At 44.3% G+C, this 27,734-nt stretch overlaps 2 protein-coding genes across 2 annotated transcripts; one reads left to right on the forward strand and one right to left on the reverse strand.

Annotated features, from left to right (window-relative positions):
* Positions 1-561: 561 nt before the first annotated feature.
* On the forward strand, positions 562-14,773 carry RAC1 (Rac family small GTPase 1). Its single transcript, XM_039731626.1, has 6 exons — positions 562-727; positions 6,812-6,883; positions 8,173-8,290; positions 12,130-12,192; positions 12,887-13,046; positions 13,215-14,773. Exons 1-6 carry the CDS (start codon positions 693-695, stop codon positions 13,343-13,345), a joined length of 579 nt encoding a protein of 192 aa, XP_039587560.1. The 5' UTR covers positions 562-692; the 3' UTR covers positions 13,346-14,773.
* DAGLB (diacylglycerol lipase beta) lies at positions 14,282-27,473 on the reverse strand. The gene is made up of 15 exons (XM_039731624.1): positions 27,263-27,473; positions 26,717-26,868; positions 24,400-24,574; positions 23,714-23,975; positions 23,514-23,639; positions 22,270-22,397; positions 21,458-21,584; positions 20,886-20,969; positions 20,382-20,459; positions 19,915-19,995; positions 19,699-19,826; positions 19,171-19,239; positions 19,003-19,075; positions 17,765-18,018; positions 14,282-16,402 (listed from the first exon to the last, which is right to left on the reverse strand). Exons 1-15 carry the CDS (start codon positions 27,355-27,357, stop codon positions 16,210-16,212), a joined length of 2,025 nt encoding a protein of 674 aa, XP_039587558.1. The 5' UTR covers positions 27,358-27,473; the 3' UTR covers positions 14,282-16,209.
* Between the last annotated feature and the right edge of the window lie 261 nt (positions 27,474-27,734).

Raw genomic sequence — 27,734 nt, forward strand, 5'->3', positions numbered from 1 at the left:
TCTGTTCTAAAACTTGCCAGCACCATTAACGTCACACACAGGAAAACCATAGGAGGGAGGATGGTGCGAAGATCCATGGGTTAAGGGAAACAATCTGGCTCTGCAGTGGTGGCACAGTGAGAGATGGTCCCATGGCAGGTGCCTGGCTGGGGAAAGCGGGCACCTGCCCACGGCAGCCCAGGGGGAGCGTTGCGGTGACCCGAGTTACACGTGCTCGGTACGTCTGGGGGGAAACACATTGACGTGCTTCAAGAGATGCCAGGAATGATGGGTGCCAGGCGGGATAGACGGGATACACGGCGGTGTCAAAGGCAGCTCTGTGCTCAAGAGCGACTTGTTACACACGGCAGGGCTGCAGAGGGACGATGCCCAGCCCCCTGTCCCTGCGGGCTTGTGCCAGCAGAGCCAGCGCTGACATCCCCGCTCAGGAGGGCTCCCCACGGCCGGCCCAGGGCCGCAGCCCCGCTCCTCACTGGGTCAGTAGCACAGCTCCGGCCCCGCTCCCGCCCGAGCCGAGGCACCGCCCGCGAGGCGGCCCCGGCGCGCCCGGCCGGATGTGAGCGCGGCGCCGCTTCCTGCGCCCGCAGTCCGCCCTCTCCCTCCCCGCCTTGGGTGGTGCCGCTGCCTCGTCCCTGCTCCAGGCTCAGGGCGGAGGCGGCCGCCGCTCCCTGCTCCGCTCAGCAGCCGCCCCGATGCAGGCCATCAAGTGTGTGGTGGTGGGCGACGGGTAAGTCCGAGGGGCCCTCGGCCGGGCCCGGCCTGCGCCGCTCCGCCGGCGCCGGGGGGTGGGTGGCGGCCGCGGCTTCCTGCCGCTGCCGCTGCTGCCGGGCGGGGAGGGGAGCGGGGCACGGCCGGGCCGGGCTGCGCGGGGTCCCCGGGCCCAGTCCGCATCGCCGCGGGGCCGGAGCTCCGGGCCGGGCCCCGGTGGTGGCCGAGGGTTTCGCCCTGGTGCGGGCAGAAGCACCGAGTGAAGGAACGGGGTGTGCTGGGCAGGCCGGGCCGCGTCCCTGCACTGCCACTGCTTGCTGCTGCTCTTTCATCACCCCCGTGCCTTAAAATAATTACTGTGCTTTTAATTATATGGGAAAATTAATATTGGTATGAAATACTTTTTTTGTGGAAGTAACAAACTTACTATCTTTAAGATCTTGATTTTTGGCATGTGACTTTTGCAGTAAAACTGAGTGAAATGGGCTCAACTCTATGCAGATCATAAATGCTTTTGGGCAGAAACTGATTTTTTGCCTGTAGACATCTGGTCTTGTAAGGCTTCTGTCTAAAGGAGAATGATAGGCCCTTGAAATACAAATAGTTAATGATATACTTGTCTGTAAAGAGCTGGTACACCTACAGTATCTTCATATGGTGTTACTTGTATGTGAAACAAGTTGGGGATGCTTCTTAGAATTGAGTTAACTCATAAGTTTAGCAATTGGATTTCAGTGTGAGGAGTGCTGGAATTGAGAAAAGAGTTTGTGTTTGGTGTTTTTGAATATTCTCCACAATACTCTTCTGCTCAGCTCAGAGGGATTCTCTCTCTTCCTGGATGTTAGAGCTCAGGGGAACATCCCAGCCCAGCTGGAAAACAAGACTTGTCTTACGCAGTTTGAGTTGTTTTTTTGTTTGGTTTTTTTTTTTCCTTTTAGAAGAAACAAAAATCCTAGTGTAGACTGAGCATAATTGGTATCACAGCAAACCTCTGTAGATTACAGAGGAGTGAAGTGTAGCTAAATGGACTCAGTACAGTGGTCTGTAATCTCACATGGTGCCTTATTTTTGAAGTTACTTGTGTGTGTTTGGGTGGGGTTGTTGATTTGTTTTTAACAATGTAGAATCCCTAAAAAGGCAGCAAAGTATGGCTGAAAGAGAAACCTTACAGCGTGCCAAATTTGTTTTGAATCACTGTGTAAGATTTGGGGCCACATGGACATGAAAGTCGTGTGTCAATAAATCATAGCAGTGTAATTTTTTGATGCCAGATAGGATAACTGTGGACTGCTCTTTTGCTTATATTGAATTTAAACCCAACAAAAATTGCTTTTCTAATACATGCATATATATATATATATATATATATATATGGTTTTTTTCAGTTCATCTGAACTCTGTATTTATAATGCTTTAAATAAACGTGATGCATCATGTTTGGGTGGGGAAAAGGTGCAGTCTACTTCCTCCTCTAGAAGGGAGAACTCAGCACAAGCCAGCTGTATAATGTTCAGTAATTCATTCAACAGAACAGTTCTTTGGGTCATTTGCTTTGTAAACCATCTTTCTTCCTGGCATTTCTGTAGTTCTCTGTCTTGGAAATGTAGGTGGTGTAGTTCTACCTGACTTTTGTACATATGTGTGAACAAAATAGTAATTTACTTTATTTTCCTTTCTCTTTAGTTAGAAACAAATCTTTTGTAAAGTTCTTTTGAGATACTGTTGCTCATTTTTGGTGGCTTTGTATCATTCTCTGTTCACCGTTTTTAAAATGCATTTAATGATTTGTCTTTCTTTGTGCTGTTGCTGCTTCAAGAGCTCCAGCATTGCAGGTATTCTAGGAAACGTCTTGTTTGGCTTAGATAAGGCCAAAGTTTTAGTGTTCCTGTAAAACAATGCAGGTTAAAGATTTGCTTATGTAATATAAAACTTGGGTATTGTTGTACGTACCCTCCACAAAGATCTGCTAGGAACAAAAATAAACAGAGCTTTAGAAGTACCTGTGGTTATTTTTCTGATTTGTTAACAAGTAGGCTGTTTCTCATGTGTGAGTCCCTTTTTGTTCTTGGAGTTTTGACCAGTGTAAGTTTGGACAACTAACTTGACTAGAAAAATGTGGCATGTGTGCTAGTTTGGGCTATCATATTTCCCTCCCTTTTTTTTTATTTTGCTGTGGGGATTGTTTGGGGGAAAATAAATGCCAACTGTTGCTTTGAGCTGTCATGATAGAGTAGGAGGAATGTGCAGGACAGATGAAGAGCAGCCTCTGGAGTAACTGCAGGAGTTGCTGTTGACTGACACTTGAGAAAAAGCATTGGTGGAAGTTATTTTTAGCAGCTTTTGTTTTCACTCCAAAAAGGCAGCTGTTCAGTGGTACAAAATCTCCAGCGATGTTGTGTAATGTTAGGAGAAGTTCTGTGTTTGGGAGAAATTACCAATTACTAGATGCCACAGAAGTTGTTGCACTTCATGCTCTTTTGTTGTAGGCAATTTTTAATTGTGGAAATAATGTATGAGCAGTGATTTAGGAGTCCTTGTCTAGAATTCTGCTTGATCTGAGGTCTCTGACTCCTAAAGCTGTGCTTTTTTGGGTGTGTATTTGATTTGATGGCTCGGGGAGAAGGGGAGGGTGTGTGTAGGGTAATTGGCTTCTTAGTGGTGGAAATAATGTATGAGCAGTGATTTAGGAGTCCTTGTCTAGAATTCTGCTTGATCTGAGGTCTCTGACTCCTAAAGCTGTGCTTTTTGTGTGTGTGTATTTGCTTTGATGGCTCAGTGAGGGTGTGTGTAGGGCAATTGGCTTCTTACTGAGCATAGTGCAGTGTTTGTGTGAGACACTGAACACCTCAGATCCCTCCCGTGCCATCTGCAGAAAGTGCAGGGACTTGAAGTCTGGTAACTTGTGTTCCTGAAAAAGTTCTTTAAAAAGTAGTTGTTTTCTAAGTACTGAAGAGCATATTTGGGAGAGGGTGTGGCACAGTGAGTAATGGAGCTTATCTGAGAGCTGTATGTAGCTAAACTCCTGTAGCAGCAGTACTGAACTCTGGATCTGAGGGTGGTACCAGGGAAATCTCAGCTGCTCTTCAGTGTCTGAGCAGAGACCTGGGCTGTTGGGCATCGTGTCTGCCAGAGGGGAAGGTCATGTGCATCAGGGAAAGAAAGAAATGGCACAAGCAAAGCCTTTTATGAAGGTTACCACCTGTTTGCAGGTAAAACATGGCTCCAAGGAGCTCTGCTACAGTGGGGAAATTTCATAAAACTTGTTAGTGTAAATAAAAAGAGGGTATGTTCTGTTCTTAGGAATTAATCCATATGTGGTTATATATGGTTATACTTAAGTGATAATACATTGATTCCTGGGTGCTACTCAGAATCAAAAAGCGACTCAGGGCTGTCTTTTGTTAAGGTAGTTTTGTTAAGCATTTAAAGCTAGATTTCTGTAGGCCATGTTTTTAATGGCAGTCAAATGTTGCTAGTTTCATTTATGTAATAGTGGGTGGACAGAGCTGTGATTAAGTAGTTGCTAGAAATCTTATGACTAATCTTGGTGTTATTTTAGATTCCTAGTCTCAGCCTTTATGTACAAGGATTTAAACTTTGCCAAACAGTTAGAATTCTCTTTAGGGGAGTTGCTTTATTACAGAAATTAGTAGTCCAAAAAAGTTGATAAAGCACTTAGAGGATGTACTTTATAAAGGTAGGCATTAGTGTTTATTTTTAAGACCATAACGATCTGATTCGTGTGGCAGTGAGCCAGAAGGCAAGGAAAGCAGGAAACCTGGATGGAGTAAGTCTCAAATGGGGTTGTTGAACGTGTTTTTTCTTGTTTAAATGGCTCTGGCTGGTTGGTGCTGCAGAACACACTACAGGCACTTCTGAACTTGAATGAAATCTCTCGTCACCTTCCCGTGCTGTTTTGATTAGCCAGAGCAGATTCAGGAGTTTCAGTGCCGGGTGGGCAAAGGAGCCTGGATGCACAGAATAGTTCTCAATCTGCTGCTGGAAATGTTAAGTTCAACAGTAATTTGTTGGAAGCTCAAATTACCTGTAATGATCTTACTGGAAGCTGGAGTGTCAGCCCAGACAGGTTCCAGAGGCATGAGAACGTGTTGTCTCTGTGCCTCAAGAGATTTCCCAAAGCATTTGGCTGTTGTCCTGCTGGGGATCCTGAAGGTTTTCCCACCTGTCCTTTGTGAGCTGGCCCAGCACAGCCGGCTGTGTGGTGCTGTGAGAGCAACTCAGCAGCACATCCAGACTGATCTAACTCATCAGCAGGCAGCTAAAATAGCAAGTTGTCCTTATGGGGGAGGAATAACTTTCCTTAACTCCTTGTTCTGGCTTGCTAGAGCGTTAGTTCAGGAGCTAAGATGGGATCTCCTCTTTGACAGCTGTTAAACAGGTAGCTGGGTGGTGAACTGCTCCTCGATTGTCTCCCACACAACTTTTTTTTTTAAGGGCAAATCCATCTACTTTTGAGCACAAGTGTATCTCAGACCTTTTACAACAAGGGAATGTTCAGAGATTGTGCTTAATGAGAACAGAATTAAATGACTCCTTTCATGATGCTATTATAGCTTGGTAAAGAGAGTGTGTGCTGAAAGGGAAAAAACCCTCAGACTGTGTGAGGAGCTGGTGTCTTAGAAGCAGGTGAGAAAACCAGGGTGGAAAACTGCAGGGAATGATCAGAGCTGCAGCAGATAGGATGTTATGGTATTGGCTAAGAAACATAAGTCATATTACAATTAAAAATGGGTGTGTGGGACAAAATCCCAACTAATTTTGTCCACTGAAGTGTAGCTTGGGCATTTCAGGGGATGTCAGAAGCTGCTATCAAATACATTCTTGGGCTGATGCAGTGAAGAACTGCTTAAAGCTGAATGGAGAGACTTCAGTTAGGGATTGAGCCGTGACTTATGGATATGACAGAGCTCAAATTCACTTGTGAAAGATTTAGTTCAGGAGGCTCGTGAGTCAAACCTCGTACTAATGGCACGATTACGTGTAGGTGCAGCAAGGATTCCAAGTTACTGCTGACTGGCTTTGAGCAAATCGCTGTGGTGATAAAACATCTGCAAGACAATGCAGTTTTCCCTGCCCAGGAGCAGGCAGGGGGATCGGGCTGGGAGGCTGGCTGGCAGCATCCCTGGAATCTCTCACAGGGTCAAAGGATTATGCACTGCAAGTGGGAAGCCTGCTAGGGAACCGGTCTGCAGTGTCACACTCTTTGCAGATACTATTTTAAAAAGAGAAATAAGGCCCAATTTCAAGTTTTCCAACACTTGATTGAAACTGTAACAAAAATTGAATGCTGTCGTTAATCAAATGTTTGACTCCAGATAAGATGTGGGGAGGAGGGTAGAGAGGGAATGAGCTGGCTGCCAGAGTTTTGAAGGAATCCTGGAACAGAGCCTTGTCCTGCCCCCATTTGAGGCTCTTGTGAATTAGATCAGTAGGAAGAGGTTTGCTGTTCCAAGTTTTCCAGTCCTGGAATGTAATTTATCTTCAAATCAGTTAATGAAATGTTTGAGTAGTGGGTGAACGCATGTGGGGAGTCACTTTGCAATAGCAGTAAATAATATGAGAGTTATCATTTGTATTCATTCCTTAAATACTCCAAAGTAATGATGTGTTGAGAAATTATACTCTTCAAGCTTTCTTTAACTTCACTTATATGCAAGTATACAATTTTCTGGAAAAGATAAGAGTTCTGGAATTGTGTAAGGGTATCTGGAAATACTTGTCAGGGTTTTTTAATTTCAGAGAATTGGAAGAAGGCCATCTTTCTGAGTATTCAGTCAGGCGACTAGGAGATGTTAGTAGTCTAATTAATACATGTGGATTTGTTGGGGGTTTCTGTCACTAAAAATTAACAAAATGTGGTAATTTGTCACTTCACAAAATGGATGTTTATGCTAGGTGTGTTTTTATTGCCAGTAATTTTAAAGCTGCAGTGTGTCAGCTGTTTTTCTGCACTGTAGTGACTGGAGATGTTCAGTTGTCCTTAGGTGTCTGGATGTAATTAGTTTTCTTACCTCTACAAGGAATATAATTTCTTGTTATTCAAGATGAATGTGTTTTACATGTGAACTTTCTTTCTTTGCAGTGCTGTAGGTAAAACATGCCTACTCATCAGTTACACAACCAATGCATTTCCTGGAGAGTATATACCCACGGTGTAAGTACTTGTAAAATCCAAAGAACTCATTTCTGTCAGCTTCTCAGTGCCTGCTGCCATTCCAGATTCCTTAACTGAATTGTTTGATGTGGCTGCAAGGACCCCTCAGGTGTGTGAGGAACACTTTGAGCTTTTACTGTGGCACAGTCACACCAGTGATTGCTGATGGTCCCTCAGTTTTGGCTCTCTGGGCCTGGCTGATTAGGGACTAACATTTGCTAACATTTTACCAGATGTTGTTCTCTTCCAAAATAGTGTGTTTCTGTCTCTAATGTCGTTCATAATGAGCAGTACCAAGGCTGAACAGCTTGTAAAACATTATATCATAGTCAGAAATAGTTGTCTTACATGGCTGGTGATTTTTTGTTTATTTGTTCTTTCCACTTTTTGTGCTACTGCCAATCCTGTGCTAAGCCAGCCACGGCTTTTTGGCTCCTCAGGCGAGACTGTGGAGACTCATTTATTCTGGTGCTTCCCTTTTTCTTTCAAATAAGGATTTGTCAGTATCAGTATTAGTGCAGTTCTCTTTTCCAGGGCCTGTTGAGTGTGTTTTATACATATACAGCTTCTTTTCCCTTTTCAGATGTTTCTGTATTTTCGTCTGGCTGTGCTGCTCTCTGAAGTATCGATTAGTTTTTTTCAGACAACAAAATACATTCTAATAAGGTTTATAGAGGACTTTTGTTACCTGTCCAAGGCCTTGTTGCCTTAGTTACTGCTGTTTCCTTTTTTTTGGTCTTAAATTCGAGTTTTTGCATTATAGTGTCTTGTGTTCCCAGTGAGTTTAGAACCTTTGCACCCACAGCAGTGATGAGGTAAAAACAATGCCTCCACTGGCCCCTGGTTATGAGCTTTGATATTTCATTGGAGGGGGTTTTGATTAGCAGGATTAATTAGCTTTTTTTTCTTACCTACCGTTGTCATTAAGGATTTCTTGGTTGTTGCTCCTGTATCTTCTGTTCTAAATCTCACACCATGAGACAGATTAATTTGCTGAATGTCCCACTAAGACTGGAAAGTGCTTGCTAAGTACATCACCTGCTTTCCTGTACTCGCTGGGATTAACACTTCCTTTGGAAGAGCCGTGGCAGATCACTTCTGCTCAGACTGGACCAAGTCTGTTGTGTATAATTTTTTATTCCAACAATTTCACTGTCTCAGGGGAGCTGACGGATGCCGTGAAAATGTTCCCTTCCCCAGTTTTCACTGTTTCTCCCTCTGTGAGGGAAAAATCTTGGGTGCCTTATTTTACTGCAAGCTAATGCAGCTAACTCTCTCTTTATTTTTAGTTTTGACAACTACTCTGCCAATGTAATGGTTGATGGAAAGCCGGTGAACCTGGGTTTGTGGGACACAGCTGGTCAAGAGGACTATGACAGACTACGCCCGCTCTCCTACCCCCAAACAGTAAGAGCTGCAGGGTGGAACCAAGAGCAGCCTCTACAGCCTTGTCTGACATAAAGCATTTTTCTTTTTGAACATAAGGCAAACATTGTCACACCTGGAGTTGTATTTATTAGTAACAGTGACCCTCTTTCATTTCTTGTGCTGTAGCTGTATTTTATAGTCTCTGGGGTGTGTGCAATTGTAAAAAAGTTAAAATTTGCATGCTCTGTGTATTTGTGTGCACTGGTACTTGCCGGGTTTTGTGTAGTTGCAGCCTCAGAATTGTCTAGAATGCTTGATTTAAAATAAGAAAAACCACCCCGAAACTACCTCTAAAAATCTTGGTGAATAGTCCCATCAGCCAGTCCATTGATTTTAAGGTTAGCATGCCTGCCAAAGGCAGGGTTTGTTTTTGGTTTTAGGCGATGTTTGGCTGCAACCTGACACTGTCACTGCTAAGCACTTGATATTGTTTAGTCTGTGTGAAGATGTTCTACATGTGAAAGAGGCAGCACTGAATGAAGAGATTATTGGTATTGACAGAGGCTGTGGTGTCCCAGCTTTCCAATGTACTTGAGCCCGTGGGTGTTTCATTGCTTGCTGTAGATTGTGCTGTGACATCGATACAAATAAGCTTCTGTCTTCCCTGTGTGCAACTGGTTAAGTCCTGCCTGCATCCTGCATCTTTCCATGTTCAAGGAAAACACTGAAGTGATCTGCTTTCTTCTTTCCAGTGTGACTTCAGCTACAGTTAATCTTTGTAAAGGTGGTTTTGTAATCTGTTTAGAGCAGTGGCTTTTACCTGATGGAGCTGTGCTAGGGTAATTTGCAGGGTTTTTTTGGCACTGATTACTCTTGCTGTTGACTGTCAAATATATGTTAAATGCTGGTAATATAAAATGCAAAATTGTTTCACTCTACAGCATAAGTGCTCTCTTGAATAATGTGAATCTTATTTAAGGAACTGTGGTGCTATTTTCAGTAATCTTTCCTTAATTCACTGCTCACTAACTTACAGTCATGAGGCTTCCCCGTCAGTTATGATACACAAAATTGATATGAACTTGCCAGTGTGGGCAACTATAGTTGAAATGTCAGAAATATCTGTCTATTTTACAAGGAGAGACAATGGGAAACTGGTTTTCTCTAATACTTAGATATTTATAGGATACCTATGAGGTCAGTTTTGCCGAAAAGTAGAAGGTATGTTGAAGGATCTTTAGTAGGAACAGAATGTATGTGACAAAGGGACAGAATGCACATAGCTGTCTTCAGCCTGCCAAAGTAACTGTGGCTTTCTGGTAGACTGCAAAATAATTCCTTGTCTAAGCATCCTAGGGAAAAAGTCTTGTCTGTGCAAGGGTGTATAACTGTTCAGTACAGTTATATTTGGAGTACTTTCAGTTGTTTGGATGGGTTTTTGCAGCGGAAAATGAAATGGGGCTGTAAGTCTCCAAGTTCTTGGGAAGAAGTCTTCAGATTTCAGACTTGTGCAGTATCAAAGATTCATCACCCCCACACAACTAAGAAAAAGCACTGAGGAAGAGAACAGTGGTGCTGACGAAACCTGACTTTTTTTAGGATCTGTGTTCAGCCTCTCTTCTCCTTCGATGTGCTATTTAAAACTCAGCCCTTGCATGTTCTCATGGCCCTCCTTTCCCCATTTGTGCACCTGAAGGATGTTTTGGGCAAGGTGAAAGCAGCAGGTGTTGGTTACTTGGGCAGTGTGTGCTGAGATCAGCCACCCAGCAGGTGACAGCTGGTAACTTCACAGTGAGGCATTAGTTTGTATCTCTTTCTCCTTATTCATATTTTTATTTTATTCCTTAAACTATGCAGAAATTTAATAACTTCTTCTTAATGCTAATCTACTGCTATTTTCAAATATTTGGGGAAGGTAAAAGTTGGGACAGAAAAGGTGGTCACATCTGTTTCCTCAGGAGACCAAACCAAAGGGAAATTTTTAGTCGGGTGCTTTTCAGGAGAGGTTTGATCTTGCAGGTTTCCCCCGACAGTGCAGAACTGCTTTCTGGGGAAGGCTGCTGTCTGCTCTGGGTGCAGCTGGTTGTGCTGAATTACAGGGCAGCGTCTCTCTTAAGAAGAAAATCCTCCTTCAGAGTATCTGTGAGCAGAAATTGCTGACTGAAAACATTCTCCCTTAAACCCATTTGAGGAGTAACTTTATCTCCTCCTGTTATTAGGTTGGAGGAACCAATGGTAAGAATATATCTTCCAGTCTGACAGATCAACCTATTGCCGTATGTAAAACTTTAAATAAACTTCAGTTCCAAGTTCTGTCATCTTGTCTTGCCTATGATAGTGATAAATTGGCCCCTATTTTTTGAACAAATACTTTCCTTGGAACTATCAAATTGCTAGATCTGAGAACTCTGTTACCAAATTTGTATGAGTTGCTAAGATTAAATATTTTCTTGAAAACAAATAGCTTTTCCTACTAGTGTGCAAGACACCTGAGATCTTTCAGTAATTCCTTGTGGTTACACCAAATCTTTTAATCTCTGGAACTAGTGGAGGAGAGAATCTCCTCAAGTGCAGCCCTCGAGTCCCTACAAACCAGCAGAATTGGAAAACAGAAGTAGTGGCCATAGTATCACATTATTTGATGTTGTTTCTTTCTTCTTCTGGGACGCTGCTACGGAAACTTGTTGGGTGATGCATGAACAACTGGGTTGCAAGTGCTTAGCAGTGAGATGTCAGTGCTGACCTAACAAAATGCCTTGAAATGCAGCACAATCAACTAACACTCTGCAATGCCTGATTCTGTAGCACCTTTGGTACCGGAATAAGTACGGATGCAGAGGTAGGTTGGGGAGAGTTGGGCTTGTTTGGGACACACCTGCTGAGTTTTGGGTCATACAGCAAGTTTGCATCAGCACAGACAGAGGAAATGAGTGTTGGGGTTATTCTGAATGCCTGCACACCTGGAGCGTGTCATCTGTGAAACCTGAATTGTATGCTGTGGTTACTAGCAACACGTGCTCTGAAATGTTTTTATCTGCTCTTACTTAGAATCTTTTGCCTTCAGTTGAAAAGCAAGATATGCAAGATCCCTAAAAAACACCCTTTTTTTCTGCTTTCTCATTATTTAGAAAGGGAGGAGCTTTGAGATTTTTAATGCCCTTTTCAATCCTCATTTGCTTATAGAGAAGTTCTAAATCTTTTTTTTACTGGCATTCAGTAGGAGTGAAGTTCTGTAAGAAGTTCAACAAGCTGCTTCTGATTTGGGTATGGAAGCAATAATTGTAGAAATTCTTGTCTAAATTTTTTTTAAAATTTCATACTGTTGAAATTGGCCTTTGCAATTTAAGACCACTTTAGAGTTGTGTATAAAAGTAGCACTTTGCAGAAGCTGCTTCTGATTTGGGTATGGAAGCAATAATTGTAGAAATTCTTGTCTAAATTTTTTTTTAATTTCATACCGTTGAAATTTGCCTTGGCAATTTAAGACTACTTCAGAGTTAATAGTGTGTTAATAGCTAACACTTTCCAACATCCCATGCTGATGAGGTCAGTGAAGAAGAAATGACATTTAGAGGAAAAATCCCTTGAAAGGCAGTATTGGTGTCCTAGTTGCTGGCTACTGCAAAAGCTGATTATAAATTTAACTGCAATCTATTTGTTATTTTCTCCCCTTTCTCTCTGGCTGCTTGTAGCTGCCTGGGAATGGATTTCCCACTGGGAAAGCTGCCTCTGATTATCATGTGCAACTGTATTGCTGACCTTGCCTTTTGCAAGTGATAGAGCTGGCAGTGTCATGGAGATACTGTTGGTGTTGGCCTGTTCATGACACTCTGCAGTGGTTTCTCTGTTGGGCTGACCTCTGTCACCTTGTTTTGTAGGATGTCTTCTTAATCTGCTTTTCCCTCGTGAGCCCAGCTTCCTTTGAAAATGTCCGTGCTAAGGTAAGGATGAGCTGGTACTGTTTTATTTCTGAATGTTCATCACGCTGTTCACTGTACAGCAGAGCTTGGAAAATATTAGGTGCTTTTTTTTAATTGTTTTTCCCACAGGCCCCATGCAATGCAGTTTGGAAAAGCAGAAATCCATTTGCCTAACTTGTGAGTCATGGAAGTTCAGGGCACATGACACACTTCAGTACGAGTTGTTCCTTGATGCATTGATAACAGTAATTTAAGTGTTCAGCCAGCAAGGTGCTGAGAGCACAAACAGGAGCTTTCCTTTTAGTACAGTTTGAAAAAAAGAGTTTTAAAACAAATGCATGTAAAAATTGGGTTGATAGCACTTGTTCCTTGCATCAGCCATCCTTCTGCACGTGCTCTGTGACTGAGGGAGTATTCCATGTCCTCAGACAGCTCAGCTGCACAAGGAGGTGTCTCCGTGGGCAAGGGGGGTCAGGGCATTTCTGGTGTGTGAGGAAAATACAGCCCTTAACGGGCTACATTTTAAATTGTATGGAAATAGCTCTTGGCTTCACTAACAGGGATGTCCCTCTTCTAATCATGCCCGGATGGGATCTGGGTGCTCCCTCTGCTCCGATGGAAAGTGAAGGACTGGGAGCTTCCAGCTGTGATGCTCCAGGGCCTGCAGGGAACTCTGCCCCCACACGAGACCCCATTTTTAATTTGTCTTTTGCAGTGGTATCCCGAGGTGCGGCACCACTGTCCCAACACGCCCATCATTCTCGTGGGCACCAAACTCGACCTGCGGGATGACAAGGACACCATAGAGAAGCTGAAGGAGAAGAAGCTGACTCCCATCACCTACCCACAGGGCCTTGCCATGGCAAAAGAGATCGGTATGGCAGCAGCAGTGGGGTTATTGTGGGCTGGATCTAGGCTGTGTTTGTGGAAGACCTTGTACCTTAATTAAATGGAATGCCTGGCTTCTGCTGTGGAGCCAGCTGGGAGCAGAGCTGCTGGAGCTGTGCAGAGCTGCTCTGTAACTGTGTCTCTGCTTCCCCCAGGCGCAGTGAAATATCTCGAATGCTCAGCACTTACGCAGCGAGGCCTCAAGACAGTGTTTGATGAAGCCATCCGAGCAGTGCTGTGCCCCCCTCCTGTAAAGAAGAGGAAGAGAAAATGTCTGCTGCTGTAAACTCACCCTCCCCCAGCCCATCAGCCCTGTGCTTTGCTCAACAATGGAGCATTCACATGCCAATTTTTTTCTGTTATAAATTAGTTCTCTTCCATCAATTCTTCAACCAATTGACAATTTCATGGTTTCATTTGTTTAAAGTATGACCCTTACCTTGCATCCTTCTAAGAGCAAACTCCTGAAAAGACACACCTATGTAAAGCCTTATTTTTAAAATCCTCTTCTTGCTCAATTAAATGTTGCCAAACTATCTGCTGAACTAAGTCGCATTGTTGTGCTACAAACACTAAGCACTAAACTGTTTTTTAAAGATTCTTGTTGAAAATGACTCTAATTTCTGGTAGGAAATGCAAAATCTCTTTATAGTTTTTCACAGTAAGTAACAGGACCGGGGAATTAGCGGAACATTGCGCTCTAACGTGTTTTATTCTGAACTGTTTTCCCAGCACAGCCGTTGCCTCGTGGTGCAGCCAGCACCCATCTCTGGCAATGACTGACACGCCTGAGTCACAGTGTAAATGCTTTACCATTGGTAAGGGCTTGGTTGCAATCTAGTTCTTGCTGCTGTGATTGGAAAATTAACTATTACTGAAATGTATCTAGTCCTTTTGACAGCGTTGTATTGTGATGAATAAATGAAATATTGGGTTGGATCAGGAGATAGTGCCAGACAGTATTTTGACACTGTACAGCTGACTTACACTACACTGCCAGAGTAGCTCAGCAACCATTTTCCCAGAGGTGCAGTAGTGGAGAGAGGTTGGTGTTCATGGGTAAATTCCTTTGAATTTCAAGTAGGGCATTCATGTAGGTACAATTCTGAATCAGTCATTCCCACTTTTATGTAGTAAATGCTTTTCTTGTAGAATCTCTTCTTATTGAGCAATATAACTTGTATTTTAAAACTTTCTGATTGATAGAAGTTTGCTTTTTTTCTTTTTTTTTTAGAGTAGAATGTTCAAGCATATCCTCATTTTCCTCTTATTTCTGACCCAGTAAGTTATGCTTTCTGAGGCGCTTTTAGTCTATTAACTAGGTGTAAAAATCATGTGAAGCAGCTTTACACATTTTAGTAATTTTTATATTTTAAACCTCTGTAACTGACAAACCTTTCAACCATCACTATTTGCAAGGTCCCCCACTGTAACATGACTAATGCAGCCAAGTGTTCTTTCTGTCACTCCATGTGCAGCATCGATTGCGTAACGGTAACTTGGGTCTGTGAGGTTCTGTAATTAGTGCTCATGTTCTGTACCTTCCAAACTGGCAGGAATATGATGTTGAACTACACCCTTTCAACCACTAAAGCAAAATTTAAAAATAAAAGTTGCAAAATTGTGAAGTTTTTACATTGATCTTTTGCTAATGCAATTGGCAGTATGTTTTGCATGTATGACTTAATAAATCCTTGAATCATAAGTGTGGTAATGTTTGAGTTTCTGAGCAAGTGTCTCATTCCTGTGCCTCTCTGAGCACACACTCTTGTTCTGTGCCAGCAGCCCTGAGTGCACGTGTCTCTTCAGGGCCAGTGTGCAAAGCCCAGGCTGGCAGTGCTCCCCTGAGAACCCAAACTAAACACAGCACTTGGCACCAGCTCTGCAGAGGCCTTGCCCTCTCAGTGCAGTTGTTGCAGCTCCTGCTGCTGCTTGTGCAGTGGTTTAAAGCTGCTGGCAGCGGGGGGCAGCTTCTCTGTTCCACTCCCCTCTATGCAAACAAATCCTTTTCCTCTGAACCAGTCACAGTTTGTGCTAAAATGCCCCAGATTCCAGGCTTTTATTTAAAGCCCTGTTCTGTGTGCTTCCTCCCCTCCTCCAGAGTGGCTGCACCCAAGGCTGGGGCCCTGGGACCCCACAGCACCCAAAAGCAGCACGAGCCCTCCTGGTGCTGCCTGCCCTCATTGCTCTGACAGCCAGCACTGCTACTGCCATTGCACAGGAGCCAAGGTTTTATTTAATTTCGTCTCCATATCAAGTATCACAGCAGGAACATCCACACAGTTAATTCTCAACCACATCATATTTTACTTACATCAATTTCTTTTAAATAAATGCTGCTGAGCCTTAAAAAGGAAAAAAAAAATAAAATAGTTACACACTAGAAACAAGGAATCCACTTTTTCAAAGTCATTACAACTGGTTACACATTCTTGGCAGAATCAGAGTGCTGCTCAGTAGCTGGAACTAGAGCAAGTGACCAACATGATGCCAGGGCCTGAATGTTAGTTTTTTTTTCCTTCTCATTAAGTAGTTTTAGTTAAAAATCAATAAAAGCAGTGATGTAGATCAACACATACAAAAGACAGGGAGATTAAGGAATATTGCACATGTACATCCAAACAGCATTTAACCACAAGCCCTCAAGAGCAGCCCTGGGATCCCAGCACAATCTGTAAGAAAAAGTAGTGCAATCACTGAGCCTGCCCAGCCCCCGCCCTGCTGGGCCGGGTCACTCCCCCTGAGCCCTGAGCTGCAGCCCCTGGGCTCTGCCACGGCCCAGGCAGCCAGGAAGGGACGTGGGAGCACAAGTGGAGCTGCAGGTGGTGGATGAGGTGTGGCAGGCTCTGCTCTGACACGTGGTTCTCACACACATTCACTTTGGTCAGCGTTCAGCTGCTGTGCCAGCGCGCACGGGCTCGGCTGGAGCTTCTCATCCTGATCCCTTGTGGACAGCCCAGCCCTCAGCACAGAGACACAGTCTGTGCTTGCACCAGCACAACATTCCCCGAGGTCCTGCAGGGCACTAAGACCCTTGTTCATTTTATGCAATGTGAGAAAAGTACTGAAATCCACTTAAGCGTGAAAGTGGAATGTGTCCTGGATACCTGAAACCTGCAAAAAGCCTCCCAGGTCGTCCTCGAGCTGTGGTTATACTGCACTGGGGTTGTAGTCTCGTGTTTGACAAGACAGACACGATCCATGTTCCTGAGACAAACTGTTCAGAGCTTTGAGCACAACATCTGGCATGTGGTCTGTGATCATCTTGGGACTTATTAAAATGCTGCTGAAGACGGTTTCGTTTGACCACCTTGCCGTGTATTTAATATCTGAAGAACACAGCCTAGGGAGAAAACACACCATAAACACAATGGCCCTGTCAGAACTGGAGCAGCCAACCTGGAGACTCTGGCCATGGCTGAGGGAGGAACTGGAACCCCCTCACAGCAGGTCTGCCCTTCAGCAGAGAGCTGGAATTGCTGCCATGAAGTGTCCCTGAGGGCAGAGCTGCACCACGTCACACTGTGCTTTAACAGGGAAAGAAGCCATCATAGATTCAAATAATTCTGCTCCCAAAAACATGGAAAGGAGCCTGAGCAAGGAGAGGAGGGAATTGAACACTGCACATTAATGTGGCAATGTCAGTTTAGGGAATAAGGAACAGTGGTATCAATAGGAGACCAGGCAATATATTTAATGCTGCACATAGGATGCAAAATTTGTCTGTAAAATTAAATACCAAATACATGATGGGGGCTCTTGTGTGCTGGGCCTACTTAGAAAAACTCCCATTATCTCATTCCACAGCACACCATTATTAACTGCTGTGCTGTGGAATAAAAGAAAAGAAATCAGCTCAATAAAGTAGAAGAGCAGTCATTGGGAAAGCCTGCCCAGGTCAGAGGTGTTCAAGTATCTAACTTGTAAAACCAGTATTAAAATTGTTAGAAATTAAAGATATGAAGCTTAAAACATTGATCTATTGAATGGGAGAAAAGAAGTTAATTTCTTCTCCAATCCTTTTCTTTCCTCTCTGTAAGGGGCAATTTCTCTTTTCTGCTGTAAAGATGGTCTTGTGCAAGTTAAAAATGCTCTGATTTCTGTTTCACAACATGAGAGGCTATCAGGGCCTGCCTGGCTTATGGGCTGTTTCAGGTTGCTTTGTCTAAAAAAACCCCAACATCAACAAAAAAACACACAAAAAAAGCCCTGAACACAACACTGCCCCAACAAAGCCACAATCCTCACCCTTCCAGCACTTTCAGTTTTCTGGTGTCTTTGTCTCAGCTTCCTGCATCCACAGAAAAGCAGCAAGTGACAGGAAAATCTACAGACTGTGTGGGCACACACTGGTACTGGGGCAGCACTGCAGGCAGTATTGCACCTCCTTCTAATCACCAACATTCCTGGGACTGCTCAGTAATGAGGAATTTTGTTACCACTCCACCTCTACCAGCACACACAGCAGATCTCCAGTCTCGGGCAGAAACTGCCACTGGCAAAGCTGAAGGTGCCAAGTTTGGGTTTAAAGTCCTCACTTCAGCAGCTGCAATAAATGGGCAGGATAAGGCACAAAGAGAACAGTGTCCAGGGCTTGAAGTGAAACAGAAGTCAGGAGACACAGAATAGAAACTGAAAACTGGGCAATGTGCAAAGAGCAAAACTGGGTCCTGGAGGGTGGTGCTCATCATTGTTCATCACTTACCTCCTAGAGCTGCATTCTTCAACAACGTGGATAATCTTTCCAGGCAGATACAGGTGAGGATACTGAGGGGGTGAATTCAGGCGTGGCTCCTCCTCAAGGGCGTTGTAGGAAGGCGACCGATGAACCATTAAACTCTCCTCGGCCAGGAGGGGCTGGCTCAGGGCATCCTGGCTCCTCCCATCCAGCTCTGTGGGGAAATCATCAGGATCTCCTCCAAACACCTCGTACCAACAGCCCCGCAGCAAAATCTGGTACTGAAATCAGAAACAACAGTCCAAGTTTGGCATCTTTTCAAGTAACTTACTCTAGTCGTGTGCTTGCACACACTTCATCTGAAAATAATTAAAAGATTAAAAATTACTTTATGCACATGCTCCCCAAATTTTGTGTGAGTGATCTCCTTCCCGAATTTTCCCCACAGTAACATGAATTTCAGCAGTATGGACCTTAGCCCCCAGCAATACTACAGAAAACATTACCATCTTTACCAGCTGGATTACTCCACGTGGATTCTTGCTCTGCAGGTTTAACTTTTCTTGCGCCTGTAACTTCTAACTGTCCATTATCTTATTCTGTATTTACGTCACACAGACCCTCTGCTCACCCCTAGGACTACATGGAAACCTTGGGGCATGGCAGATTCAAATTCAGATGTTCAGAAATGGCAGTTCTGAATCTTTGAGCCACACCTCTGTACCTCCAGTACCATCCTGCCTGACACCACCTGATCCAGCACACTCAAAACTGTTTCCCACTAACAGTAAAAGATAAAGAATTAACACTGTAACAGAGAAATATTTGCTTTTCAAATGAATTCTGACAGAAATGTATAAGTAAAATCAATAATTTGCTTACCTATTGGTACTAGTTATTACACTATTAAAGTAAGTAATCTTACTAACTTTTTGTAATTTTAGCTGTTTGGGGTTTTTCTCCCATTTTTGTTTTTTAATAGTTTCCTTTTATCAGCAAAACTACCAAACAATTTCAAGCCTTTGATGTTGTAAACTGGTATACTGGGAGTCTTACTGAATCCTAATCTTCAACAACATAATTTTACAGGATAGGACACTAACACAAATGTCACTGAATTAAATGAAAACAATTTTGTTCTGAAACACAATTGTAACTCTCAGTTTTAAGATCATAAATACACACACCAGCAGTCACTTCATTAAATTTGGGACTTAACCCAGGTAACAATTCCACAATTTTAACCAGGAACTGCATTTGGTTACCTTGGGCCTGTTGCAGTTTGCCACAATTCTCACTATTCTTCTCTTTAAATCCTCCATGTTGGGCATACTTAACCTGTTTAAACACACAGAACAAAGTAAAGCAAAGCCTCCTATTGTCTGCTATCAAACACATCTCCAAATATCAATTTAGAAGTATTTTCATCTCACCTTGCAACAAGGTCTTTTCCAACAATGACTGAAACAATGAAATGCTTAGTGTAATCTGCAAGTGATTTGCTTAAACAAAAGAAAAAAAAAGAAGAAAAGCAGTTTAGACACACTAAGGAGATAAGCACCCTTTAGTTTTAGGATGATCATAATAATTCAGTAAAAATACAAGCACGTGGCAGCACCATTTGCAGTCAGTGCCTCAGTGAGTGTTCAGACCCTCCTGCTGAAGGTGACAGAGTAACTGCAGTGCTGCCTCTAAGGGTGTGTGGATGTCCAACAGGCCAAGGCAGACAAGTCAGGTGAGTATTTTTCTGGAACAGTTATTTTAACCTCTAATTGTACTGCCTGACAGATTCCCCAGATGTGTTTCATTCTGTAACACTCCCCCAGGAACTCAACTCCAGATGGAGCAAATTAATTTGAGTGGAGAACACACAAACTCTTCCCACAGCTACCAGCCAACACACCTGGCAGCTGCCTTGGCTTTTACAGCTTGGACAGAGCCAAGCAACAGAAGCCTCTCACCTTAGGAGCCCTCCAGGGGGAGAGAAGGCGTAACACCTCAGCGTGGGGAAGGAGTTCCTGAGCATGATGGCCAGGATAGACGCTGTCCCACCCCCCAAACTGTGACCAACTATCACAAGTTTGTATTCCTGCAGACAGAAAGACAGACTTAGATGGACAGAGAAAAAGCTGTGGGTAATTTTACTGATAAATCAAATTATTTGGGAGGTAACTTACTGGGGCAATTGTGAAAGCCTGGTTTAAAATTCCATCATTTATCAGTTTTCGATAGATGTAATTTGCAGCTTGAGTTATTCCCTACAAGAGAGCAGTTCAGGTTAGAAGGTGTCTCTAATCTGAGGTGTGATACATGTGTAGTTTAAATACAACTCCATCACAGAACAACTTTTTGCAAAGCTGGGCTTCTCTTTGACATCCTCCTGCCAGAGGTCTGGTTACAACCAAGAGGTCTGCATGTATGGGTTAAAAAGGTTTTGGGATTTTTCCTAAGGACATTAAGTCTGACAAGAGGATAAAAAATTCTACCTTGCAGTGTCAGAGGCAGCATTTGATGCACCAAACACTGAAATAATTTGTGCAATCCATCTGGCAAGGAGAACATTCTTCTGTTTAACTAAGGATCCCAGGTGTTTTTAGCTTGCTACTGCTGGGCTGACCTACAAAGAGCCACAGGCTGCACACACCTTATGCACAAACCCATTCTCCAGAACCTCCTCCAGTGTCAGGTCCTCGCAGTCTGCTGACAGGTCAGTGAGAATGTCCTGTGAACAAAGCCTGGGTCAGAGCTCCCTGCAGGGCTGTGTGGCTCACCCTGTCACAGGGACATCAGCAGCTGACTGCCAGGTGTGTGAGCAGCACAACACATCCCACCACACACCAGCAACCCCAGCAAACACACAGCAAGCACAGCTCCAGGCCTGGCAACTGCTCCAACTGCAGACACCCCATTATGGATGCACCTCCTCCCACAGTGACCTGGGATTACCCCTGCCTGTCCTCCACTCTCTCTTCCAGTAGCACAGGGAATATTGCCCATCCAAGGGCAGGGGGGCTTACAACTTAAACCTGGGAGACTCATACCTGTGAGTGAGTTATTTTAGCATGTGCCAGCCTAACACAATTTCCTCTAGGTACTGGGAGTTCACTCATTTCTGTAAAGCTAATTATTGATATCAGATGGATGATACCTCAAAAGACAAGGTTCCTCTCACAGCGACCACAATAGCTTCTTTTTTGTGATCCAAAGCAACAAAAAATGGAATCTCATAGATCTGGAGGAGAAAAATGTAACCAGTAAAGACACCAACATTTTGTAAGGGCAAGCTCTTATTGAGCTCCATACTGTACTATGGAAAGAAGCTGAACTGGCCTCTTATTTGGTTAGTCTAAGTGCCTTTTTTCAATACTGAGACAGATTTATATCAATGGTTTTCTGGCTGTTCTGTTAGATTAGAAAAGAAACCCAAACTGAACGTTTTCATTTGGCTTTGCATCTTACACTTCATAAATGCTGAAGGCAAGCTAGACCTTTCAGTCCTTGCTTTCCCTGAATTAATCATAAGTGCCTTTTTTCAATACTGAGACAGATTTATATCAATGGTTTTGTGGCTGTTCTGTTAGATTAGAAAAGAAACCCAAACTGAACGTTTTCATTTGGCTTTGCATCTTCATAAATGCTGAAGGCAAGCTAGACCCTTCAGTCCTTGCTTTCCCTGAATTAATCCCTACAGCTTGCCCAGTGCCTGTGCAGATTGTTTACCTTGTTATGAAAACTGATATGAATGAAGTCTCTGTACTGCAGTCCTGTTATTTTTAGGATGGATCCAAAGTGAAAGTTATGACGATCACTGCCCGTTATATCAGAATCTGTTGGTCTGTTTCTGCAACTAACAAACACAGAAGAGAAAAACTTTCATGTTCCAATTTGTTAGGTTTCATTTCAAGGAATCACACTCAGTTAAATGTGCAGAGGGCCTTCTGCCAGGAATCAAAAGTGCTTTCTTTTTGCAATAGCACCAGTAAACATTCTGATGCAAGATGTTACCTCTGCCTGTTACAGGACCATTGGCAGAGCAAACAGTGCAGTAAGAAAAGAATTCTTAAGATTACAAGCCACTGAGCAAAAATACAAACAAGGAAAAAGGAAATTCAAACAAAAATCTGCACAGCAATCTGATCTCATGTTTTATCCAGGGTATATAGGACAGAGAAAACTACTGATACACTTCTATTTTTATATGTAAGTCTGTGCCCAAAAGGAGCCTCTAAAAAGCCTCAGTTTAAAACATATTTCATTTAATTCGAATTTTTCCTTTGTCATTTTGCTAAGTGATTTTTTAAGTCACAAACTTTTCCCATGGAAAAAAAACCCCAATCTGTTTGAAGGTGGAAAGACACTGGAATTTTGTTTCTCTGAATTTCTGAAAGATAACTCCAGCAGTCAAGCTCATGTACATCCAAGAGTGATATAATTTAATGCAACAAAAATACTGCTATTGTAACTATTTCATTCTGCTGAGACTAGTTAAATAGAAGGCAGCTTGTGTTTTGAAGCTCTGAGGTCAAACCTACCAGTCACCATTGAGCTTACAGAGTGCAGTATATGGGTTGGTGTACACGTAGTAGGGCCAGCCATAGGCAGCTGCTGCAAACAGCATGTAGTGAGCAGCATTCTCCAGCTCAGCATCCAAATCATCAGTCTGCAGCACACAGGGAAAGAAAAGGGAGCAGAGAAAGAGAGGAAGTTGTGTTAGGCAGCCTCAGAACACAACTGAACACAGGCTAGTGAAAATCAAGGCATTATGAAATACACACTACCCAAAAGGAAAACCTCAAGGTCTAAGAGGAACTAAAAATAGCCACTTGTATTTCAGGAAAAAGTCTGTGTTTATTTATGTAGCTACACAGCTCAAGGATCTTCAAAAGCTCTCACTGAAGCAGCTTCTACATTTGCTGATACATGGATAAGCTCAATGCTGGAAACAACATTCACTCCAGATGTGCTACCTAAGGATGTCCAAGGGAAGGCTGAAGAGCCTGCAGCAGACCTCTCTGGTACAGACTTTTAAAGCACAAGCCCATCACACTGGCTGCATTCCAAAGAAACTTGACAGAGATGCACTGGTTAAAGTAAAACTACATACATCTATGAAACACAGGCTAAAAGGAGGGGAAAGATTTACAAAGACACTTTACTCCTGAAGACCAGCAAAAATCAGTTAGGAAACTAACCCACCACCTGCCAGTATTTAAAAGATGCTATTTTTGCTCTTACCTTGTCTGGGTATTTGCAGCAGACAAACAGCCCACAATACATACTAGAAGATTGCCTTCTCAGTTGTATGCAAACAGTACCAAATATTCATTCTCCCTCTGTTCCCTTTCTCTCCCAACTGTTCATCAATGATTAAATATCCTAAATGGTTCCTTTTTTTGTATTTAATTCCCCATTCGAAGTTCTACTCATGCAAAAGCAGAAAAATGTTTTTGACCACAAACTTACTGTTTTCACTGCCTTTATTAATAACGTACATTGTTACGAATTTTATTGCAGTGTTTAATTGTATTAAAAGAATAAACAACAAAAAAAAAACCAAAAAAACAACAACAACAAAAAAAACAACAAAAAAAAAACCCTAAAACCAAAACAAAACAAAACACCCTCTCCAGAAATAAGTGCAAACAAAAAAAAACCCAAAAAAAACCCCAAAACCAAAACAAAACAAAGCACCCTCTCCAGAAATAAGTGGATTTCAATGGACCTGGCACCACTTCCCAGAACAACTACACCAGAGGCTGCACCAACCCCATCTTACCACGAGAGATGATGGAGAATGACACAGGACTTCTTCAGGCTCTTTGGGGCAATTTTCCATTTTATCTTGCTCTTGATGGAGCAGAATCAAACCAGCTGCTATGTCACTTGGCACCAGATCAGTGTCCTGTACAAAGACACGGAGACTCAGTAAAGCCCCCACAGCTCAATGCCAAGCCCCAGCAGGAGCAGGGCTCTTACTGAGAAGTAGCTGCGGAAGAGCTCGGCGATGCTGGTGAAGGCCACCCGGTGGTCGTCGTCCTGCACGATGCAGCAGCAGAGCAGCCTGATCCTCTTCTCCCACACCCTGGTGGCAGAGCTCTTCACGTTGTAGAGCAGCTGCCCCGACTGGCTGCTCTCCAGGTTGCGGCTCACGCCGTCGGGCAGGTAGAACGTCTTCTTCCCCCCGAGGGGGTCAAAGACAATGACAACTCCAATGACGGTAAAGATGATGATAATCCAGCTGCCAGACAGGGGGAGTGGGATAACAGACTGTGAAACCAGACACTTCTGACAAGTGTGCAAGAAATCCCAACTACATTTCTTGGCAGACTGAAATCGAAGCTGGGTATGGAATTCTGTGTGGAGACCTCCTGCTGCTGTGCTGAGGCTGCAGCTCTTTGAACTGTGCTTGCAAAACTCTGCATTTTTCACTACAGCTGCATTCTTCACTACCAGCTACGTGATCAGGTTACTACACTCTTCATCTTTATCCAGTTTTCTACACTCCCATTGCCCCTCTTACCCTTTCTGACCTTCACCTCCTTCCCTCCACTGCAGGACACGTTTTCTCTCCCAAGGCAAGCAGCTTTTTTAGGGAAGGATACCCACTCATTTTCCTTTTCCCATACACTGCCAAGCTCAGATTTGTGGGGAGGCACCTTTACCTTGCAATAACTGTCCCAATGACACCATTTATCACAGTCTTCTCACACTGCACGCTGTTGTCTGACACCCACACAGCTCCTACAACAGCCCAGATGAATTCAGGGAAATAGAGAAGCAGGCGAGTATAAAGTATTTTGGGAAGAGATTTTCTTGGGCCTGGATTAGAAATTGTTCCTGAAATTAGAGAGAGAATTTAAAACAAGAACTGTTCACAGATGCACCTCAAGTATATAAAATCCTACCTGGAAAGATGAACTTTCTGGGCTTTACAGACAGTAAGAACCTTAAGCAAAACTATCAAGTTCTTTCATACTAATGGAAAGCTATCACTGAAGCTATGAAAAACAACAGTGGATTTACAGCTGTGATTCTTAGGATCTACTCCACTAAAACCCAAAACAACTCTAGTCAGAGACAGTTTTGCACTGAACTTGAGGCAGCAGTGCTGTGCCCCCCATAAATTAAAGCTGCATCCAAGAGCACTGCCTTACCTACAGTTCCTCATGACTCTTAGGGACTGCTTTTATTATTCTGTTTGGCTTTTAGCTGGTTAATATTTCATTTTCAGATCCTATTCTGCTGGGCTACACTGAAGTTCTTTTACTGGAGTTACTAAATAATAATAGAAGAACAAAAGTAGGACCATTACCAGGACAAATACTTCTCAGGCTACTTTCTGTATTGTTAATTTACTAATAACCTCTTAGTTTCAGCACTCCAAGGCAATAAAAAAGGGAGTAACTTTTGGCCAGCTCATCTTAAACCAGTCTGCTGATCCCAGGGTAATGGGTAGTGGGGTGTGAGTGCTCAGGTGTAGGCAAGTGATTGGTAAAGGCTGCAGAACAAAAACAACTTTGGGAACTGTTCCCAGTACAAAGCTGTGGTTCACACCCAGGGATAAAGCTGTTTCAAAAGCCCTCCATCCAGAGGTTGCTTTTTCCCCTTCCCAGGTTGCAGCCTGTCCTGCAGCAGTGGGGATGCTCACACAGACACAATCAGATGGAACTGTGCTTCCTCTGAACAGCTTTTCCTTTCTCACAGCACCAGGTGTGAGGGCTCCCTGCTGGCATCACGGATTCTCAGGACAGCACAAGGGCTGCTGCAGGAGGAGCACACCCACCCATGCACTCCAGCCACAGTCCAACACACCTCAGCCTCTGCTTTCCTGGAAACTCAGCCTCAGAATTACTCCATTCCTTACTTACAATGGCCTTGCAGCTGTACTTTCACAGAACAAGGCTCTTTTATCACTGCTGTTTACAGTTACACCTCTCACCTCTGCAGCTCTGGTCAGAGCCTGGTGCTAACAACACCATGGGTTTGACCCCTGTATGGCCCATCCACTTCAGAAATGGACTCAGTGATGCTTTGGGTCCCTTCCAACCCAGAATATTCTGTGAAACTTTGATATAAACATCACAGTCTGCCTGATCTAACTTCCCCTCCTCTGGAAACTCTGGGCAAACCAGTGGTCAGATCCAAGGCCAGGATTATCATCCACACCTCTGCTCTGTCAGTTTCTCTTCATGCACTCTTAAAATTGCTTACATGGAAAGAAGTATAAATACTTATTTACAGAAGCATAAATGCTTATTTTCAGTGAGTCATGAGAACCAATATATTAGAAACTGTGGAGTCTCATCTGTTACTCCAGAGACCACACACACATTTCAAATTAATCTTCTTAACATTACTTTGATGATCAGCTGCCTCACCAGAAAAAAGCTTTCCTAGCAATTTTAACCCAAAGTGAACCATTGCTACAATTAGAAGTTGCATTGTGGTCCTTACTTGTGTTCAGACATTCATTTCAAGCTGTGGGTCCTGCTCTATTTAACAGTACTCAATGTCAGTTTTATTATGACATTTATATAATTCACTTTTCTGTGTGTTTTTCCCCAGGCAGCCCACTGCAGCTAAGGGACTTTCACAAGATATGACAAAACCTGCCTATGCAAGGCAGAACTAACAACAGGCTAATGATTCTAAATTATTCTGGACACACTTCCCCAATTCCTGCCAGAGAGGTGGAGCAGTGTTACAGCAGAGGTCACACAGAGAGAGTTTCCAGGATGCTCTGATGGCAATGAACCATTAGCTGGACTAAGCTGTTGTATCTATTCATTATGTTAGAGTCCAGACTAACAAAGGTAATACTATTAAAGCAAATATATTAATGCTGTTGGAGGTTTTCAAGTCTGACTACCATTAAAACCATTTCAATTTTTTGGTAGTTTTTATGTCAGCTGCAGATTAAAACAGACATCTATTACAATCCTACTAGATAAAGGCAAAGCATCGTCATTAACAATTTACCTTGCATACTGACGTACACAAGAGCACATAACGCACATATTATGGAAGCCAGAAGAATGATGAGGCCGAGCAGGTAGCTGTGCAGCAATCCTCCCCCGGGACAGTTGAACTGCCCCTTGTGAACCGTGTAAAGGACAAAAATCCCGATCCACCTGCGGGAAGGGAGATCGCAGCAGTTACAGCGGGAAGGAGAAGCGCCCGATCGATAGCGGCCGCCTTAGGGAAAGCAGCGCACGAGGATTACCAGCAAGGCACCTGTTACATAAGGGAAGTGTCGGGCCGGAACCCGGCACCAACAGCGGGCAGGAATCACAATCCGGTGCCCCCGAGCCGCGGGCTCCCCGCCCGGTGTTATCACTCGTTCCCTCCCTCAGATCCCCGGAGCCCAGCGCGGCTGGCGGGCACGGAGCAGGCACCGCGTTAATACCAAAGCAGCCCAGCGCTGCTCGCGGCTGAAGCCCGGCGGCTGAGGGCGCGCAGCGGCAGCGCGGGCACCGCTCCGTCAGGGACCGACCGCGCCCGGGCCGCGGGCACCGCGCGCCTTACCACACCAGCCTGACGAACAGCTCGAAGGCCCCCGGGAGCACGAAGTCGTCGCTGCCGATGGCCCAGCGCCGGCCGAAGAGCACGAGCCCCGGCATGCCGCGGGTCCCGCCGCGGGTCCCTCAGGCCCGCTCCCGCACCGCCCCCCCTCAGGCCTCACCGCCCGCCGGGGCGGGCACGACCTCTCCGTGCCGTGACGTCACGCGCGCCCGCCCCGCCCCGCCGGCATCGCCCCGCCCCCATCAGGCCGCGCCGCGCATGCGCCTGGAGGGAGCCCCGCCCCGCCCCGGGGCGCGCGCGCAGGGAAGGCGGGAAGGGCGGCGGCGCCCAGGGCGCGTGCGCAGCGCGGCCCCCAGTGGGCGGGGCGAAGCAATGACATCACATACCAGTGACGTCACACCGCCCCGGAACAAGGCTCCGCTAGGGCCGCTGGATGACGTCACAGCGCGGGGCGCGGCCCTGCCGCGCTGCACGG

The sequence above is a fragment of the Passer montanus genome, unplaced genomic scaffold, assembly GCF_014805655.1.
Source record: "Passer montanus isolate IOZ18808 unplaced genomic scaffold, ASM1480565v1 scaffold8, whole genome shotgun sequence".
In the NCBI taxonomy this organism is placed as follows: Eukaryota; Metazoa; Chordata; class Aves; order Passeriformes; family Passeridae; genus Passer; species Passer montanus.